At 33.5% G+C, this 22,492-nt stretch overlaps 1 protein-coding gene across 1 annotated transcript in view; it reads right to left on the reverse strand.

The window, feature by feature from the left end:
- The window catches only part of LOC130235287 (coiled-coil domain-containing protein 141-like), a 54,552-nt gene that overhangs the window by 17,693 nt on the left and 14,367 nt on the right, over positions 1-22,492 (reverse strand). Inside the window, exons 5-17 of the mRNA XM_056465827.1 lie at positions 22,330-22,492; positions 18,897-19,013; positions 17,358-17,552; positions 15,170-15,342; positions 14,847-14,988; positions 12,546-12,665; positions 10,934-11,125; positions 10,654-10,833; positions 7,135-7,314; positions 6,884-7,009; positions 6,600-6,788; positions 5,022-5,183; positions 4,520-4,669 (exon numbers count right to left, since the gene is read on the reverse strand). The exon at positions 22,330-22,492 is cut by the window's right edge and continues 91 nt beyond it. Of these exons, the coding sequence (XP_056321802.1) occupies positions 4,520-4,669; positions 5,022-5,183; positions 6,600-6,788; positions 6,884-7,009; positions 7,135-7,314; positions 10,654-10,833; positions 10,934-11,125; positions 12,546-12,665; positions 14,847-14,988; positions 15,170-15,342; positions 17,358-17,552; positions 18,897-19,013; positions 22,330-22,492 (2,089 nt within the window). The remainder of the gene's footprint in view (positions 1-4,519; positions 4,670-5,021; positions 5,184-6,599; positions 6,789-6,883; positions 7,010-7,134; positions 7,315-10,653; positions 10,834-10,933; positions 11,126-12,545; positions 12,666-14,846; positions 14,989-15,169; positions 15,343-17,357; positions 17,553-18,896; positions 19,014-22,329) is intronic.

The following is a 22,492-nucleotide window of genomic DNA, read 5'->3' on the forward strand; positions in this document are numbered from 1 at the left end:
ATCAATCACAGCACTGTTGTGTAAAACTGAAGATTTATTCTGCAAAAACAACCTCCTGGATCTACAATATCTCAGTTACTACACGATTACTTGCCACAATACATAAACATTAGACACAAAACATTGTTCTGACCCATAATATTTTGCTATTTCTTTAATTAAATGCAAAGCTGACAGAAACTATACACTAACTTGCGCATTAGCCTCTTTTTTTTTTTAATTGGCTACAAAACCAACAGCTGTTGCTTAATGACTTGCCTCCTAACTTACCTACTTAACCCAGTTACACCTTAAAATATAAGCACTTTAAGATGAATACCAGTATCTTGCAAAATAATTAGTAAAATATGATATAATGCCATCATGGCAAAGACAAAAGCAATTTTTATTATTAGTAAACTATTATGATTAAACATCCCCTTACCATTAATGGTGCATTATGCAAGTTTGACACCCAGTGGTTAAACTTGGTATTGCATTCCGTGATCAAAACAAACACAAGTGCAGGTTGCCAGATTGAGGACCAAGTAGCGAGTCTGACAATCGAGCCTAAAGGCTGATTTAAACAGTGTTCTAAATAAAAGCAACGGCAAATGATAGGAGAAATATTTTTTAGATTACAGGGAGTTTTTGTTCTAAACAACACCTTGAATTGATATATTAGAAACGGCTTCTATTTCTTGCAGCTGAACAACAGAAAACCGATTACCTCAGGTAAACCTCAAGTGCTTGATTCAGTGTTAAATGCTAACAATGCGAGTTTGAATGCCATTTCACATGACATTTATGACCATACTACTTAAAGCAGCAGTAGATAGTTCACCTCAGATCTTAAAAATAAAATAAACTGTTTGAAATGGAACTTTAGAACTGTGAAATACTGCAAACCAACACATTTGAGTGATTCAGCATGTATTAATTAGATTATAAACCTTACTATTTCGTTGGAGAGCAGTAAGTGCACTATTCTTTGCTTCTGAATGGCTGTATTTAAAATTATGTCGTGTTTCGTCTGGTGCAAACAGCCAAATTGCTTATCACTGCAAATCTCATCACGTAGCGTGTTGTTAGGACACACGGTTACAATGTAACCGGCTCAACTAATTTTAACACTGCGTAATATTTATATTATTTGCTAATTAATAACCTCAAGTGGAACTCTGAATCTGCATCTCATTTCAGAGTTAGCTACTGCCCACCGGAGGTCGCATTTCAATCATGGGTGCATGCTTTGAGAGCCTTTCTGAATAAATGAATGAAATAGCCATTTTCCATCAAGGCAGCAAGGGTGCTGAAATATAATAGTCTAAACTGACATTGGGCGGGTTAAAAGAACCAAAACAAAGACAGCTTTCTTCTTCTACTTTAACATTGTTTTTCAGATCAACAAGTATATTTTCTTGGCATTTTTTTTAAATATCTGCAAACATATTATGGTAATTTTATGCTTTAGAAGAGTCAAAAATGTACATACAGAAATATTTGAAAAACACAGTAGGGCTAATAATTTTGCCTACAACTAACTTGCTTAAGATCAAAGTTAGTAAAGTGCCATCACTACTGAAGGAAGTGGGCATTATTGTCCTTTTCTGTTTTGAATAACTGACCTCAACTGTCAACACTTACATACTATAACTTTAAGAACACATTATATAACCTTTTTCAATTATTTCTAGTGCCTCTAAACACCAAACACTAGAGTTAAACTATTATTAACATTTGCAATCCATCTGGCAATAAAAAGAAACCAAACGAAGACAAATGAAATTAATATGTTCCCTTCATACACAGAAACTAATTTGTCTCCTAATCAAAAATCAGACACCATGAAACCGATGTATAAAGAACCCTTTCCGATGTTCTGTGCCCCAGGAGGTTTGCAGTGTAATCCTGGGGATTGATTGTTGGATTTTGTGGTTTGGGTGCAGTAAGTATGTGATAAGAGTGGAATCCTTCCTGCTATCTGAAGTGATGAGAGACAAATGGCAGGATCCCTCAGTCAACACAGCGAGAGACAAACCCTGCAGTTCACAGACTAAATTTAACAAGGGCAGACAAGCTATAAATAATTCAGGGTGAGAGACAATGAGAGTCGGCCACAAAAGCCCTGCACGATTGTGTTGTTGAGCCTTGGATCTGTGGGCCGGGGAAAAGTTAACAAGATCTTTAAAGTGAAATGACAGACAATAAGGGCTGACCAAAATCCTTCTTCATACAGTTAAAAGGGTCACAGCCATGAGAAATAAAGTGATCTTTTGAGATAAGATCTTTCGTCGCTGACTTTCAGAACTCAAAACTTTCTCACCAGGGAAAAGCAGCATCTGTTGAAGCTAAGTTGAAAAGGGGTCACATAAGCTTTTTTACAAGATGTAATGAAACTCCCAGGTGTCCTAATGTGTCTTTAAAGTTTTGACTGAAAATATCTGATCTTTTTTTACACCATGCTGTACCTTGTCATGCAGATGCAAAAACACATTGATACGCAGCAGGTATGGGAGCAGCAGAAACAGAGCATAACTCCCTTTGGAGTGACTTTGTACTTTGTAAGTTTACATCAAGTCCTTTCATGCTCAAACACTAAAACTTTACATACTACAGGAAGTTGAAAGCATCAAAAGCATAATATAAGCTCTATAAAATTGTATGTTTCATACTTACGTAGCTATACAGTGTCTTTCACACCAATACTTCTGAAAGGATGAACATGCAGTATGACTACTCATTTATTTCACACTTTAAACCACCATCACCTTGTACAATTTAAAGGGCACCTGCTTCTCCCCACCCACCATTCCAATGTGCGTGTCTGCTTCTCATCATGCGTTACGTCAGATAAACAGCACAGTGACTGACACAGACTCGGATGAAGCTGAAATACAGCTCATTAGTCAAAAATACCATGTTTATTCAAATGATTTTCAAGGAGTATTTGCTAAAGGATTGAAGCATAAAAAAGTAAACTGGACAACGGTCTTATTTCACATGTATAGTAACCATTCATATTAGACATTTAAAAGGCTCACCTGCAAAAAAATACCCTTTGAATAAGGTACATTAAAATAGTGGAAGTTACGATAATCAGCAGTACACACAATTTACAAACAATGCTAATGGACCTCAAGAAAATAACTAACCACCTTTAAAATGATAAGAAATCAACAAACAGCAAAACTTAACCCGTATGTACTGTTGGGGATGTTTTCATCCTCTCTGGGGTGATTTTGTGCCTTAATTTAGCCATAGCTTTTTCTGTTTCAGCTAGCAGAATGATTTTTGGCGACAGATCTTATTTTGACACATATTTTGAGAAAATGCTTTATTTTTTTAAACATAACGATACACTCTAGGCAAATTTACTGCCCTTTTTGTTATGCTCAGGATGAATACATCCACTAAATTAAACTGCTATAAAAATGCATCAGATTAATATTTTTTTTCAAAATGTTTTGCATAAATCTGTTAATCAACCTCTTGTAATCTAAACTACTTTGAAAATTATAGGATTTTAACCCTTTAATTGCCAAATTCATAAATGATGTCACTGATTTGGTGAAAAATGACAGATTTTCAATATAAAATGTAATTGTGGATTGGATTTTTTTAACGTTTTATCAAAGTCTTGGACATGTGCCTTTGATACATTGTGTTTGATTCATTTTCATTTTTTTTCTTTCTAAATTTTTGTTGGTGGCTCTTTTTTGCCCCATTAACTTCCATTATAACCACATTTTTTATTACAAAACCATGACTCCATATAATCATGCATTTTTGATAGTTTGTGGTTTTCCCTGTTTGAAGTTACCCTGTTGCATCATTAACCCTTTAGATAGGCCTGTAAAAAGTTAGAATTTTATATGGAGAATAACTGCAAATTAAAGTGTGTATACCTTTAAGGACTTACCTTGATGTGTCTGAGAAAATCAACATATGCATCTCAGCTCTCAGAACTACGTAGTAAATTTTTATGTAGTAAATAAAAACAAAGACTGTGTATTTATGTACCATCAAATGTGGTTTTGATGGAAGTCGATGGGGCAAAAACAGTCACCAACAGTAAATTAGGAAGAAGAAATGAAAATCTAACAATGCATCAAAGCCAATATTGATACTAATCGTTCACATGTTCAAGACTGTAATAAAAGGAAAAAACAAATCCAGTCCACAATTACTTTTTATATTGAAAATCTGTCATTTTGTGTGTGTTTTTTCAACAAATCTGTGACATCATTTGTGAACTTGGCAATTAAAGAGTAAAATCCTGTAATTTTTCTAATAATTTAGTAGTTTTGATCAGGACTGAGGTTGATTAACAGATTTATGCAAAAAATAAAAATAAAATAAACTAATCTGATGCATTTTTACAGCAGTTTAATTCAGTGGATGTTTTCATCCAGAACATAACAAAAGGGTAGTAAATTTGAACCTTGCACAGGGGTTAATTTATGTTTTTCCCGAAATGTTGCTCAGATGAGATTAAGAGAGCAGTTTATTCAATGATCCAAACCCTGACCATCCTTACCTCACTGATCTCTTCCTTATAAAGGCAGAAGTGGACATTGCTCGTCAAACTCTCTTCACACTTGTTGGCCTTAATGATCCAATCAGCACTTCCTCTTTCCAACTTGACCAGTTTCTCCTGTAACTGTTGCACCGTCAACACCAGCACGCGCTTACAGCATAAGAAAGGGATAAATGGAGAATCATGGTCATTTGAGGCACTAGTATCATATTATTTCTACCAAAGCAATAACAATCGTTATGCATGATGCACAGTAAATGGAGAAGCATGGTTATTTGTGGCACTTGTATCATATTATTTCTGCCAAAGCAACAATAATTGATATGTATGGGGTAAATGGAGAAACATTTGCAGCATATTTCTATCAAAGTAACATGAATTGATATGCATTTATGCATGAAAAACTGGAAATAATCATGATGGTTTTACATGTTTCTATTGTCATTTTTATGCTAAAATAGTCTGGTTCAAATAAGGGCATGCGATATTGTAATCAACGAACCGACTGCTGCACATTGCTGGTGATATCTGCACCCAGTGAGAGAGCGAGCTTGTACAGATGGTGGATATGTCTCTGCCTGTCTTGGTGCTGGGTCAACTGTGCCCTGGCCTGGCTGCTGTCACTGAACACACTCACTGGTTCCACATGTAATACTGTATCCAGCTAAAACAGAAAAAAATATAAAATCAATGATGCTTCAATTATGGAATAATGTACAGTTGAAGTCAGAATTCAACTGTATATTTTACCCCTTGTATATCTTTCCCAAATTTCTGTTTAACAGAAAGAATTTCTAAACATAATATTTTTTATATTTTCTAGTAACTGATTCCATGATGACAGTACATAATATTTTACTAGATATTTTTCAAGAAACTAGAATTCAGCTTAAAGTGCAATATAAAGACTCAACAACAGTAGGTTAATTAGGACCTTACTAATAACTATTAGTTTAAAAATATAACCTGCTTTTATGCTAGCTGAAATAAAACTAAAGACTGAAAGACTTTCTTCAGAAGAAAAAAAAATTATAGGAAATACTGCAAAAAAATCCTAGCTCTGTTAAACATCATTAGGGAAATATATTAAAAAAATTATCAGCAGCCCAAGTGCAAAGTGACAGATAAGAAAATATTCATTGATGGTCAAGAGGATTTTAAGTACCCAGATGAGCCTGTGTTATTTGTTTAATCGGGGACTATTATGGATTAGAGCAAGGTCGTGAGTCTTATTTATACATTATGTGGCAACTACGTATATAAAAAGAGAGATAAAGGTATATGGTGGTTGTTTTTGCAGAATGAAGCCCTTCAGTCTCATACAACAATTACTTTATCCCTTACTCATTGTCATAACTTATATTTCTGGGTTCCCAATCTAAGTCAACTGTCAAATTCCTTGACTTTTCCTTGAATTTCACTGACTGAAAGCTGAATTACCATGTCCTATAATAAACAGACAGCATCTAATTCAACCAAATCAAAAAATCTAATTCAACCAAAACAAAGCTGTACTGAAATTTCAAGGGCATCGTCTTTTAAATTAGCTTTCAACATTAATACAACATTGAATAAAACATTAAAAACATGACTACCTGTTGCTGAGGCTATTAATGTCAAGAAGATGAAGCTCCTGTAAACTTCACATATGATATAGAAATATTACATTTTACGGAAAGTAAAATTAAAAACAAACAAAGAAACCAAAAAAATAGAGAAAATAAAACATACAAAAATCCAACGTAAAATCCATGTTTATAAAGGAATTTCATGACCCGTGAGAACCCTTATAGTAGTCAGGATGCTTGTGGCATTGGGCATGAGATTTAACAGGGTTTGAATAGATGGAAATGAAAGTTTGGTATCTTTGAAGATGCATTCAAATGTTTCATTTTCATAGATGTATTATTTATTACTGTGAGAATATCAATATTAAAGAATGCGATTAAAGAACCATTATTAAAGAAAGAGGTGTCTGGCTACTGTGTTAATTCTGATTTAGAAATCCATCAAGGACTGTTTCAGTTGAAGCTAACACTGGTTTTTTAAAGTGTTGGACATACAGTAAATGAGCCTTTACCTCTTGATAAAGCTGATGAAATTTGCTGGCCATACTGAGAATGGTTTCATACTCTCTGAGTTTATCTCTGACACGCTGATGCAGCAGCAGAAGCTCTGAGATTTTCTCGTTCTTCTCTTTTGCAGGTACTCCTTTCAAACTGAGCAGCTCAGATGTCTTAACCAGGAATTCCACCTCTGCATTCAGTTGCTATGTGGTTTTTGAAATAAAGCTTAGCAGTGAATAAAAAGTAATATTAAGAAAACAACCATGAATGAATAAATAAAATGAAATACACATCTAACCAGGAATTCTGGCTTCACAGAGTTGAATTTTTCCTGAAGTTTAAACACAGACTGAGGATCACCTCCCAAATCAATCTTTGATGCCGGAGCAAAAAAATCCTCCATTGCCTTTAAATCATGATGAACCTGCAGAGAATTAACAAAGATTAACTGATTGTTTTCCAGTAGGAAAATTTATTTGTATTATTTTTGAAAGATAGTGAATAACTAATTAATTGACAGATGTGTTTCTAAGTGAAATCAATTGTTACCTTTTTAAGCTGTTCCTTGAATTTTTTCCACTGCTTCTTCACGGATTTTATCTGACTATAATTAAGTTGCCAAGATGTCCACAAGTCTGCTAGTTCACATTTTTTCTTGGTCAGTGTCTCCATATGCTTTTCTACAACATGCCCTGCTGCTTTAACATTTAGATTCAGGTTGCCACCGATCTGCAAATAAATAAATAAATGAAACATATAAATAAATAATGATAATAATAATGTAAAAATAACTAACTAAATAAATAACAGTACTTACAATAATGATAATCAAAGTTTAAACTTTTTTGAATGCTGAACTATGTTAGTATAGGTGGCCACCCAGTTCGAGGTGGACACCCATGACGTGGAGTCCCACAAGATTCAATTCAGGCACCTCTTCAGCTCAACTTTTATATGCTCCCTCTGAACCAAATAATGAGAAAGAACTAAATCTCTTACCAAAGGTATGCTGGTGACACTCAGATCTACACAGCCTTACTGCCTAATGACTTCAGCCCCATTGACACCCTCTGCCAGTCCACTGATGAAATTAACAGTTGAATGTGCCAAAACTTTCTTCAGTTAAACAAAGAGAAAACTGAAGCCATTGCATTTGGGAACAGAGATGAGGTTCTCAAGGTGAATGCGTACCTTGGCTCTAAGGGTCAAACTTGGTGTGATTCTTGAGTCAGATATGAGTTTCAGTAGTCACGTCAAAGCAGTAACCAAATCAGCATATTATCATCTCAAAAACTTTGCAAGAATGCTTTGTTTCCAGTGGGGACTTAGAGAAACTTGTTCATGGTTTTATCACCAGCAGGGTGGATCACTGTAATGGACTCCTCACTAGCCTTCCCAAAAAGACATCCAAAATGCTGCAGCCAGGATTCTGACCAGAACCAGAAAATGCGAGCACATCACACCTGTCCTCAGGTCTTTACACTGGCTCCCAGTTACATTCAGAATAGATTTTAAAGTATTACTACTTTTCTATAAATCACCAAATGGCCTAGGACCTCAATTACAGATATGCTCACTGAATGCAAACCTAACAGATCACTCAGATCTTTAGGATCAAATAAATTTGATATTCCAAGAGTTCAGTCAAAGCAGGTTGAATCCGCCTTCACCTACTACACCCCCCGCAGCTGGAATCAGCTTCCAGAAATGATCAGATGTGCTTCACCATTGGGCACATTCAAATCAAGATCTGTTTAGCTGTGCCTTTACTGAATGAGCACTGTGCTATGGCCGAAAGATTGCACTGTAATATCTTTCTTTCCTTTTCATTCTTTCAAAACCTGTTTTAATACATTTTAATCTGTTTTTGTATTCTTTGTTTTTATTTTCTTATACTTGTCTTTTATTCCTGTGTATGTAAAGCACTTTGAATTATCATTCTGTTTGAAATGTGCTATATAAATAAACTTGCCTTGAATGTTATAGATTTGCAAAGAAAGAAAGAAAAAAACACAAAAAAATAGATATTTACTGCTAATTTACTCACACTAAAGCCATACAAACTAATTTTCCCTTTCATTAGTCGATGGTCCAGTAAAAATAAAGATATAGACAAGATATATAAAAGATATACACAGTGGCTCCTGATGATACAGAACATTTAGGTATTAGGAATATGAAGTGAAACATTTTGTCTGTACAAACATTATTACCTTAATTCGTAGTCTTTTGGTTTTGACTCTGATATTTTTTCAGATTCAGGTAACAGATAAAATGTCTTGGTAAATTCACTTGCATTTTATAAATACAAGCTGAAGAAAAAAATCATGTCATCTACACCTTTGAAGGCTTAACACTGTAAAAATATGCATAAATTAACAGTTTATTTTTTTGTATTTTGGTATTCATGTTTTCTTTATGCTTTTGAATTACATTATGACCTTGATCTTTCCTCTAAGAGTTAGAAAGTTAAAATAATTGACTTACTGGCATTTTTAATAGTGGATTGAAGTGATCTATTTACTAGTTAGCAGAAACACATTGGTGCACAAGAGTGATTTTTTATAAATAACAGCCACTTTATGTCAATAAAGGCTTTTTTTTTAAAAAACTTTCAGTTATTTTTCAAGTGCATTTGACTGATTATTTTGTTTATTTATTTTCTAGGTTGGTGGGATAAATTACAGTACAAAAACTGGTAACAAACTGCAAATACTTTATGTTATTTTACAAACTTCATTCATTCATTCATTTTCCTTTGGCTTAGTCCCTTATTTATCAGAGGATGCCACAGTAGAATGAACCGCCAAATATTCCAGCATATGTTTTACGCAGCGGATGCCCTTCCAGCCGCAACCCAGTACTGGGAAACACTCATACACTCTTACTCTGTCAAACAGTCCTTATTTACTTTTGGTTTTGACTAATGTTTTTTTTAGATGCAGGTATCTTAAAGATATACAGACTTGGTAAATTTACTTGCATTTTATAAATACAAGCTGAAGAAAAAAATCATGTCATCTACACCTTAGAAGGCTTCACACTGTAAAAATATGCATAAATTAACAGTTTTTTGTATTTTGTTACTCTTTATGCTTTGAAATTGCATTATGACCTTGATCTTCCCTCTAAGAAAAGTAAAAGAAAAATGACTTACTGACATTTTTAATAGTGAATGAATGGTGAATTAAAGTAATATATGTCTGTGTTAGCAGAAACACGTTGGTGCGCATAAGTGATTTTTTTTAATAATAGCTAGTTTGTCAATAAAGGCTTTTTTTTTTTTTTTTAAACCTTTCAGTTATTTTTCAAGTGCATTTGACTGATTATTTTGTTTATTTATTTTCTAGGTTGGTGGGATAAATTACAGTACAAAAACTGGTAACAAACTGCAAGTACTTTATGTTATTTTACAGACTTCATTCATTAATTCATTCATTTTCCTTTGGCTTAATCCCTTATTTATCAGGGGCCGCCACAGCAGAATGTGCCGCCAACTATTCCAGCATATGTTTTACACAGTGGATGCCCTTTCAGCTGCAACCCAGTACTGGAAAACACTCATACACTATTACTCTCACACTCATACACTACAGTTAATTTTGCTTACCCAATTAACCTACAGTGCATGTCTTTTGACCGTGGGGAAAACCAAAGCCCCAGGATGAAACCCATGCCAATACGGGGAGAACATGCAAACTCCACACAGAAATGATAACTGGTCCATCTGGGACTCCTCCTTGCTGTGAGGCAACAGAGCTAACCACTGAGCAACTTTGCCGACAGCAAACTTCATTCTCTCTATATAATTTATTGAACAATATACTGTTTCAAACTACCAAAACATACAAATCACTTTGTGAAATTATCAACATAAAAAGCTAACAAAGCAGAGATCAAGCTCCCATAATGAGTTCCATAAGTGTAAATAAATGTAAAATCTGTAAATCATGAAACACAGAATCTGGTAATCAACCAATATTTTTTTACAATGCAGGATGAGGAAATTAACATAAAGCTTTCATTTTTTCAGTGAACTATTTCTTTAAGCTCTGCAAAGTTTCTTACCATGTTAGAGGTGTTAATAAAGTTGTTCCCCAGGTCCTGCATGGTGAAAAACCTCTGCAGCAATGACTGCCACTTAGCATCCATCATTTCTTTCAGGGAAGCACCTGCCACTTCATTTTCCTCCTCTTCCTCTGATCTGTTCTTATAACATTCCTCAAGTGTCCTAATCTGCTCCTCGACCTGCACCAACACATCAAATATCATCTTTACAATATTGATCCTTGTCTAATTGGAGAATTTAATACTTAACATAAATAATTCATCTGTAATCGTACAGTACCTCCTCTGCACAATGCAGAAAGTCCACATAGGGTCTGAGGCTCTCCACATGTGATGAAATGTTTCTGACCATTGTCTTCATCTCCTCTGCCAGAAGTGAAGCTTTGTTCAACAAGTCGAGCGTCTCTGTGGCTTTCAGCATCTTCAGTTCTCTTAGAAAACCAGCTATAGCCTCTGATTCTTTCATAACGTTCTGCAGGACAAAAATCACAGCTCAGGAAATTACATGGCTTGCATTGTTAAACGTACAGTATGTAAGTTTAACACCTGGGGGTTGAACTAGGTATTGCACTCCTAGATCAAAACAAACGCAAGCGCAGATTGCCAGATTGAGGATAGGAGTGAGTGATTTAAACAGTGTTCTAAATGAAAACAAGGGCAATCGATAGAAGAAATATTTTCCATATTAAAGGAGTTTTGGTCCTAGCCAACACTTCGAATTGATATATTAGAAATGGCTTTTATTTCTCACAGGTGAACAACAGAAAGCTGACAATGAACACCTCAGGTACACCTCATACGCTTTGTTCTGTGTTAAATGCTAACAATTTGTTAGTTTAAGTTTGAATGCCACTTCACATGACATTTATTGCCATACTACTAAAAGGAGCAGTAGACAGATCACCTCATATCTTGAAAATAAAATAAAATGTTTGAAGTTGAACTTTAGAACTAAACACATACGAGTGATTCAGCATGTACATTTGATAATGTTAAAGAGGTTTAATATGTAGGAAATAGATTTTTAATAGATTTCATTAGAGATTTTCTCTAATGTTTATGTTCATAATATTTATATTATTTGCTAATTAATAACCTCAGGTGGAAATCTGAATTTGCGTCTCATTTCAAAGTCTGCTACTGTCCACCGGAGGTCGCATTTCGGTCACGAATGCATGCTTTGAGAGCCTTGAAATACGAGGCTTTCCACCAAGGCCAACCAGGGTGCTGAAATATAATTGGCTAAACTGGCATTGGGCAGCTTAAAAAAAACTAAACAAAGACAACTTTCCACCATGGAAAAAACACATTTTCAAAGCAGAATTTCTGACTTCAACATTGTTTTTCAGATAAACAAACAAAAACAAACATACATACATACATACATACATGCGCACATACAAACAAACAAACAAACAGCACCTTTAAGATATCTTGTAAATTAACTGTATAGTTTAAAAAAAAATAGTATTATGTGACCTTTATCTTTTCACCAACAACTTTTAATGTTGAAAAATTAGAAAAAGTGACTTATTTACATTTTTAATAGCCTGAGGTGACGTATTTTTTTGGGTTAGTGTTGCAAATTACAGTACAAAAACCTGGTAATAAACTGCCAGTACATTTTCTGTTATTTTTACAGACTTTTCATCCAAAATATTGTTTAAAGTGCCAATAAAAACTAAACTGCAGTTGAATATTCAACATTAAAAGTCAACAGAGCAGAGATCAAGTTCCCATAAAGTAAATGTAAAAACCTAGTGATTAATAAAATATGGAACCATTAATTTAACCAATATTTTTACAGTGTGCTCAGAGAATCTCTTATTTTGCTTTACAGAGAGTATCATACTATTGTCAGGCTAAGATCATGTCTAGGAGCATGACGTCACCTGAGACTGTGAGAGCAGCTCAACATGTTTGTTCAGAGCATCTTCAGCCTCCGTTAGAGATGAACCGGGCTCTGTGCTGGCAGAGAGGACACTGCTGCTGCTTTTTATCCAAGCCGAGATCTGGAGATTCAGCAGTTTGAGATGAATCATTATCATCATGCCCTTTTCAACAACTTACCATAACAAAAGGCACACAACATACTGTATAGGAAATAATGTAATGACGCAATAAAAAGAGAACTATAGAGAATCCCAGCTAAACAAGTTCAGGTTAATCAAGTAAACAAGCATGATTTCTTTATAGCAACAAAAATAAAAAGGATTTGCTATGTTTGCCCCATTTTTCCAATAATCTTTTGTACATTTGTATATTACAGAGTAAGAAATGCGCCATGAAAAGGAAATACTGCATGCCAAAATGATATACAGTATATTTAGCTTTTTATATATGCCCTTAAGTTTAACAATACAGTGTTAAGGCTATATAAAAATAACATTTCTGAATTCATTTATCTTTTGTTTTTATTTTTATGACTATAAAAGTGGAAGAATTACACTGAAATTGAGTGCTACTACATTAAAAATAAATGCAAAAGATGCAAAACATAATAAATATTGATTTTTTAAAATCTGTTAAACATAAGTAGTAAGAATAAGAATAGTAACAGCATACACAATAATACTAAAAAAATTATATAAGTAATATTAATAATTATAATATGTGTTTAATTTGAATTCAAGTAAAATACTGTATTGTATATTTTATATAATAATTCATTTCAATAATAATAATTATTATTATTACTATAAACATATACAGTTGAAGTCAGAATTATTAGCCCACTTTTCATATATATATTTTTTTAATATTTGACAATTTTTAACAGAGCAAGGAAATTTTCACAGTATGTCTGATAATATTATATCTGCTGGAGAGAGTCTTTTTTTGTTTTATTTAGGCTAGAATAAAAGCAGTTTTTAATTTTTTAAAATCTATTTTAAGGTCAAAATTATCAGCCCCTTTAAGCAATATATTTTTAAGCAAAATATTTTAATAATAATTAAATTATTATTTCAATAGTCTACAGAACAAACCATCATTATACAATAACTTGCCTAAATACCCTAACTTGCCTAGTTAACCGAATTAACCCACTTAAGCCTTTAAATGTTACTTTAAGCTGTATAGAAGTGTCAAAAATATATTAAAGGAAAATATTATTTACTGTCATCATGGCAAAGATAAAATAAACCAGTTACTAGAAATGAGTTACTAAAACTATTATGCGTAGAAAATCTTCACTCTGTTAAACCGAAGTTTTAAACAGTGAGGCTAATAAATCGGGGGGGGGGGGGGGGGGGGGGGCGCGGGGGGGGGGGGGGGGGGGGGGGGGCTAATAATTCTGACTTCAACTGTATATTATTATAAATATTTTACTTTAAATGTGCCAAAAACTACATTTTATTAAAACACTTAAAACATTAATAGACAGACTATGTGCATGTGTATAAGATTGCTGCAAACAACATGTATGGAAAAAAATATAATTTAAGAAATGTTTGGGAGACTTGGAGGTGGAAAGAGGGTGAATAGGAAGCAGTAGGTTCAGGTATAAGGGGTCCTGTGAGAGATGTTAGAAGTAAACTCTTATATTACAAGATAATTAATCGATATTACTGGACCCCAGTAAGACTGCAAAGGCTAGGATTAATGAAAAATATCCACTATTGCACCTTTTTACATTTAATGTGGAACTGTCATTTCGTGGCTCCATTCTGGACAAAGGTTATTCAAAACATTGAGAAATGGCTGGGACAACCTTTACCTTATTCACCAAGGGTTTGTCTTCTTGGTCATGCACTCTATGGAAGAGGATATCTAAAGAACAGGTGGGGCTAATCGTTGCAGGATGTATTATGGCTGTGAGACTGGTGCTGCGAAATTGGAAGAACTCAGATACTCACTCTTATAAGGATTGAATTGAGCTGATGACTTCTACTGCATCATATGAATGTATGTTTGCAAGACTTCAGGACTACACACATACTTTTAATTACAAATGGGGTAGCTTTTTACAGTTTTTGGAGAGCATGTAAAGAAAAAAAATTGAAGGGTTGTCATTTTGGCTGGGTTTTATTTTGTATTTAGTATTTATGTTATAATTGTTGTTTAGTTATTATTTTATTATTGTTTTCGAGAATGTTGATTTTGTATTGTGCATTTTATGTTGTGTGGGCCATATAAGCTCAAACTAAAACAAAAGTTCAATGACAAAAAAAGACCACTGTATTTTCCTATACCTTTTCCATCAGTTCTTCAACAGAGGCCACCAGCTGTTGTCGTCTGCCTGTTAACTCTCTGTGCGCATGACACTCACGACTCAGAGCCTCCATCCTCTCTTTGATGTATCCCAGCATTCTCTGCAGCGCTCCAACTGGGACACTGGCAAACAAACACAACACACACACACACACACACACACACACACACACACACACACACACACACATTATAAGGATGCCTGACACTGCACAGAACATCCCGATCCTTTTGTCTGGATATCTGCTGATAAGGTCTATTTTTTTACACTGTGTACTGCAGCATCTGCTCTTTATCTTCTCACCTCTGTGGTTCAAGCTTCTGGAGTAACAGATGACCTCTCTGAAGAGACTCAGCAGAGGCATCTTTAATTCTGCATGAAAACTCTTCATGTTTCTTGGCCAGTTCAGGTAAAGCCAGAGGTTGAGTCTTCAGTGCCTTAGTAGCACTCTCTATAGTAGCCAGCACCTCAAATGCCTGAAAACAAAAAAACAAGCACAAAAAAAGTGTCAGAATAAAAAATAAAACTATAAAAAAACATAAAATATTGGGATCCTCGGCCAATTCTTGTGCATTTTCTGCGGCAGTAACCATCATTCATAATGCATTTATTTGTTTGGTTTTAGAAGAATTTACAGAGACTACTGGCCAGATTTTAAAGTTAGGGAAACTATTTTGTATTTTATATATTTAAATATACAAACTGTTCCTAAATACAAACTTATATGACCCTCAACAGACAGACTAATGTTACAACAAAAATACTTACATTTACACTTACACTACCTGACAAAATTCTAGTCATCAATCCCAGGTGTAAGAGAAAAAAATAATAACTTGACTTCTAGTTGATCATTTAGAAAAGTGGCAGAAGGTTGATTTTTCTGATGAATCATCTGTTGAACTGCATCCCAATCATCACAAATACTGCAGAAGACCTATTGGAACCCGCATGGACCCAATATTCTCACAAAAATCAGTCAAGTTTGGTGAAGGAAAAATCATGGTTTGGGGTAACATTCAGTATGAGGGCATGCGAGAGATCTGCAGAGTTAACGGCAACGTCCACAGCCTGAGGCATCAAGACATTTGTGCTGCTCATTACATTATAATCCACAGGAGAGGACAAATTCTTCACCGGGATAGCACTCCTTCTAATACTTCAACCTCCACATCAAAGTTCCTGAAATCAAAGAAGATCAAGGTGCTCCAGGATTGGCCAGCCCAGTCACCAGAACATTATTGAGCATGTCTGGGCTAAGAAGGAGGAGGCGGCATTGAAGATGAATCCAAAAAATCTTGATGAACTCTGGGAGTCCTGCAGGAACACTTTCTTTGCCGTTCCAGATGACTTTATTAAGAAGTTATTTGAGTCATTGCAGAGATGTATGGATGCAGTTCTCCAAGCTCATGGGAGTCATACACAATATTAATTCTTTTTCCACTGCACAATGACTTTATATTCTACACTGTACATTATTTCTGTTAAGTGACAGAAATAATGAACAGTATAGAATACTGCCCTAATTACTGTCCTAATTAAATCATTAAAAATCAAGGCATGATCATATTTTATTTTGGTTAAAAAAAAAAGCGTAATCTAGAGGCCTTTGCCTTTCATATAAGCCACTTTTGATAACAAATTATCCACTAGAAGTCAAGTTATTATTAGTTGTTGTTTCTAAAACATGGATAGGCGGCAAGACTTTTGCCAGGTAGTGTTCGTGATATGAAAACGTGTACAAGAAATTAAAAAACATTTTATCAGCAATTTTTACAGCAAGAATAATGTGATGACATAATAAAAGATTAAAGATCACAGAACAGTGCAATAATCTTTTTAGACATTAAAAAAGCCACTTTACCTGCACTTAAAATGATTTTTATATGTAAAATCACCAATCAGTTATTAAAATAATCAATTATTTTGATGCAGACATGATCTCATGTTGTTCATAATAGTTCACATCCAAAACTCACAATAAATTAATAATAAATAAATTAAATAAATTAACTCATAATAAATTAAATTTCACAATACGCTCAGTCTGTAGCCACTCCTGCTCTAGCTATAGCTTCAGCATCTTATATTGTATAAGTACAAAATAAAATCCAAGTATCTTTGATGCAATTCATGTCTTAGTACAAAAAAGAAAGATTTGTATTCGTATCTTATTTACTCAAAAGCCTCTATTCTAAAATAAATAAATAAATACTGTAAACACCTGAAAGAAGCCATTAAAATATTTTTAATTAACTGCTCTGTCAATGTACAAAGTAAATAAAACTACCATCTCCTTTATTTTATAACCCATACTCATAATCTACTTCTCCACCAGGGGGAAGTACTTGCAGAAGAAAACAAATGACACACAAGTGCGCTCAGAAGAAATACGACCGCTGGAGTGTTTACCAAGAGTAAGGACTCTATCAGCTCAGTTATCCAAACCTCAACTTAGTCAAAGCATGTGAAGTGCTACTTGATTACGTACTTTATTAGCACTGCTGTAAAAGGCATTGCTCTCCTGCAGATGAGCCTGTCTACTCATCATGAGGCTCCAGATCTGCTGGTGTGACGCTCGAAGTTTTTCACTCTTCTCTGACAAGCACTGAAGTTGTGTGGACTCATTTGAGGAAAGCAGATCTGATGCCTGCTCTAGTAACTTCTCCACCAGAACAGCCCAGTTCTGAAGGAAGAAACACAGTACAGTGACTTAAAGTGCCTTAGATGTCCAGTGAGTTATAGTATTTATGTTTATCGGCATAACAGATGTGTTGACTATACATAACTCAAAACATAACATAAAAAACAAAATGAAACATGACTTAATCAAACAAAACTTAACAAAACATTACGAAACATAACAAAACAACATAAAACATAACTTAAGGAAACAACATAATGAAAGATAACATAACGTAACAATCAAACATTACGAAACATAACAATGAAACATAAAACATAACGAAACATAACATAAGGAAACAACATATATCGAAACATAAAATAAAATAACGAAACAACAAAATAACATAATGAAACATAATATAACAATGAAGCATAACATAACAAAACAACATAACATAACAAAACATAACGAAACAAAACATAACAAAATAACATAACGAAACATAACATAACGAAACATAACATAACATAAAACATAACAAAACAATAAAATAACATAACAAAACATAACATAAAATAACATAACGAAACATAACATAACGAAACATAACATAACATAAAACATAACAAAACAATAAAATAACATAACAAAACATAACATAAAATAACATAACGAAACATAACATAACAAAACATAACATAACATAAAACATAACAAAACAATAAAATAACATAACAAAACATAACATAAAATAACATAACGAAACATAACATAACGAAACATAACATAACATAAAACATAACAAAACAATAAAATAACATAACTAAACATAACATAAAATAACATAACGAAACATAATAAAATAACATAACAAAACATAACACAATGAAACATAACAAAACATAACGAAACATAACAAAACATAACAAAACATAATAAAATAACATAACAAAACATAACATAACAAAACATAATGAAACAACGAAACAAAACATAACAAAATAACATAACGAAACATAACGAAACATAACATAACGAAACATAACATAACATAAAACATAATAAAATAACATAACGAAACATAACATAAAATAACAACGAAACCTAATAAAATAACATAACGAAACATAACATAAAATAACAACGAAACAATAAAATAACATAACAAAACATAACACAACAAAACATAATGAAACATAACATAATGAAACATAACAAAACATAACGAAACCTAACATAACATAAAACATAACAAAACATAATAAAATAACATAACGAAACATAACATAACAAAACATAACATAAAATAACATAACGAAACATAACATAACATAGCATTGCCCAGAAGAAGTTACAATCAAAGCCTAATGTTTACCAGAAAGTGTATTGATTTCGGTTTACCTTGGCTTTCTGTTCAAACTCTTTGTATTCTTGCAGTAGCTCCTCGTTTTCTGACAAAGATGATCCCAGATGACTGTTTTCCAAGAAAAACAAGTTTTCCTTAAACCATTGTGTCACCTGTTTAAAAACAAATATTGAACAGTTTGAGATGCAACAGGTCTTTAAATTGTGAAATATATAGTGAAAAGAAAATGCATGTAGAAAAGTATTCTTCATATATTTAATCAGTCTTTCTTATTTGATTAGTGACCTGTAAATAGTAGTTTTTAATATTAAATATATTCTCATTCTTTAAAATTGCATATTTGGTATGAATTTTAATGAAAGACATCCTCTGAATTTAGACAATGGTTTAATCAAAATACACTAAGGAGCTCTCTATATAACTAAATATTTAAAAAATGACTGTTGACACTATGTAATTATTACAGTACAATAAGAAGTTTATTTGAGTTATATTCAGCAGTTTACATTTAATAAATCTCCACTTTGGTTTTAATAGTATTTTAAATGTAACATTGCTATTCAAAATATTAGCGAAAGCAGTAAGCGGTTTACCACAGGGATCAGATCAAACCCAAGCATGTGCCCTGTCCCCCTCTCAGCATGCCAAGTATGCTGGCCAGTTATTTTTGTTCAACATTTTTAAAAAGGCAGCCGGTCATCAGCATGTTTTTTGCAGAGCCTGAATAACCTTTACCAGGTCAGAGTTTGAAGTATCTAAAGTGAACACAAAGAAAATAATAGCTATGTTCTTCATATTGCATTACATTATCAAGGTATTCTTTACACAGTGGCAGTAACATTATTTATAGGCTTCTGTAAAATACTTTTGTCTTCAGAAAGCTTTTATTTTCAGGACCGAGACTGCTTTCTGCTGAACCCTTTACTGATCACAGGCAGATATTTTCTGCTTTAATTTAATCCAGTTGTTATGTGATAGATGTCTTATCCACTTATTCCAAACCAGTGAGTTTCTTGTTTTGAACACAATAAAGGACATTATAAAGAATTCTGGAAACCGATAGACATTGATTTCCATAGTTTATTTTTATTTTATTTTTGCCAGTGAAAGAGCAATCAGTAAAAAAATAAAACTAAAAATCCTGCGCTGGCCAATATGGCAGTTGTCTTGGACCTGGCATTATCACAGAAAAGCTATATTTTTAGCAATCAGTACTTCTCCCTATCACACAAGATAAATTTAAGATAAAATTGTGGTTACAAATGTAAAGATAGTAGCATGTCATTATTATTATTATTATTATTATTATTATTATTATTATTATTATTATTATTATTATTATTATTATTATTATATATTGTTATTATTTTTTTTTGGAGATAAGTGTTGACACCCATGTAAAAAATATAGATTAATAATAAAAATAATAATAAAATGAATAAAAAAAATAAATAAATAAATAAATTAATAGAAATGATGTAAATGAACACTTGACTTTTCTGGAAATAGGCTCATTTTACAACTCCACTGAAGTTAATCAGTTGAGTTTTACCATTTTTGTTGCTGTACCATGACTGATTCAATACTTGCTCCAAAATAGTTCAAAGCTATGTAATTAGGTAACAGTGTTTCATAATATCATTTATGCCATGATACAACAGCAAATTCATTGATTATGATGCCTGAATCAGATTTTAGGGCTAGCCATATCAGCCTAACAACTTTTTATTTAAAATGATGTCTGCAAACTTGTTGCAAACAATTTATGTTGATATGAAACAAATTAAAATATAGTAATGTTCAACTTTGTTTGTTTAAACTCAGCCCAAATAAATTGTTAAGAGCCACTTAAAAAAGGGAAATCCAAGGAGTCATCTTTGAATCATTTATTTCAGTGTATATTATTTAGGAGTCAAGCTTTAAACAGAAAAATGTTCAAACCTCACGATCCAGATGCTAAACCTATTCAATGGTTTATGCTAAGCTATGCTAAAAATGCCCCTGGAGATCAGCTGAATGGATTAAAAATCTTTAAAAAAAAAACGTAACTGTTAACTCCAGAGGGCTTGTAAAATAAACATATTAAAATAATAATAATAATAATAATAATAAATTGGAGTGCTCCTTTAAAACCTACACTCCTACTCCTAGAATTTAGATAAGGTAAGCAAAACAGGGATTTCATGATCCCTGTGGTTACATTTAGGCCTTTAAATATACAGTAAATTGCAATACTGTGAAATAAATATTACAATTTTAAATAACGCTTTCTATTTTAATAAATGTAAAAATGTTATTCATTCCTGTGATGGTAAAGCTGAATAGTCAGCAGCCATTACTATAGTGTAATATGAAATATTTTTCAGGATTCTTCAATAATCAATAGTAAAAGGGATAATTGACCCACAAAATAAAATAAAATTCTGTCATCATGTGCTCACCATTTACTTGTTTTGAACCATTATGTTTTTTTTTCTGTTAAAGACTATATAAGATATTTAGAAAAAAGTTGTTGGAAACCTGTAACCATTGTTTTTTTACAGGTTTTCAGCTTTATTCAAAATATATTTGGTGTTCATTCATTTTCCTTCGGCTTAGTCTCTTTATTCATCAGGGGTCTCCACAGTGGAATGAACCGCCAACTTTTCCAGAATATGTTTTACACAGCAAATGCCCTTCAAGTTGCAACCCAGCACTGGGAAACACCCATACACTCTCATTTACACACATACACTGCGGCCAATTTAGTTTATTCAATTCACCTATAGCGCATGTCTTTGGACTGTGGGGGAAACCGGAGCAATCGGAGGAAACCCACACCAACACTGGCAGAACATGCAAACTCCACACAGAAATGCCAACTGACACAGTAGGGACTCGAACCAGCAACCTTCTTGCTGTGAGGTGACAGTGCTAACCAATGAGCCTCCGTGTCACCCTCTTTGGTGTTCAACAGGATAAAAAGAAAGTCATAGAGCAGGGGTCACCAAACTTGTTCCTGGAGGGCCGGTGTCCTGCAGATTTTAGCTTCAACCCTAATCAAACACACCTGAACAAGATAATCAAGGTCTTACTAGGTATTCTTGAAACAATCAGGCAGGTGTGTAGAGGCAAGTTGGATCTAAACCCTGCAGGGACACCGGCCCTCCAGGACCGTGATTAGTGACCCCTGTCATAGAGGTTTGGAACCACTTGAGGCTAAGTAAATAATGAGCATTTTATAACTATTACTATCCCTTTAAAAGAACAGCATTAACTGAACAGCATTAACTAAATGTTTTATTTTTACAAGTACATGTCTTTAAATGTTTTTGTTGACACATTGGACAAATTTGCATCTGAATCTGAAACATGTTTTCCAGACCTCTTATAAGCCCAGATGCAGCTGTTAGTACATGTCTGAACTTTTAATTTAGGACACAATACATCTGGTTTCTATAATGAAAATACTTTTTTTCTGTGACTTACCTCCTGCTCCTGTCGCTCCCATTGGCAAATGCAGTGGATGACTTCGAGCTCATGCTGCTGTCGTCTCATGCAGAGGTCCACTTGCCTGCGTCTGTCCTGCAGAATCTCCATCAAACCTTCAACCTTTCCAAAGCTGCTCCGGGCCCCTTGTGACGCTCTGCCA

This window comes from Danio aesculapii, chromosome 9 (genome assembly GCF_903798145.1).
Source record: "Danio aesculapii chromosome 9, fDanAes4.1, whole genome shotgun sequence".
In the NCBI taxonomy this organism is placed as follows: Eukaryota; Metazoa; Chordata; class Actinopteri; order Cypriniformes; family Danionidae; genus Danio; species Danio aesculapii.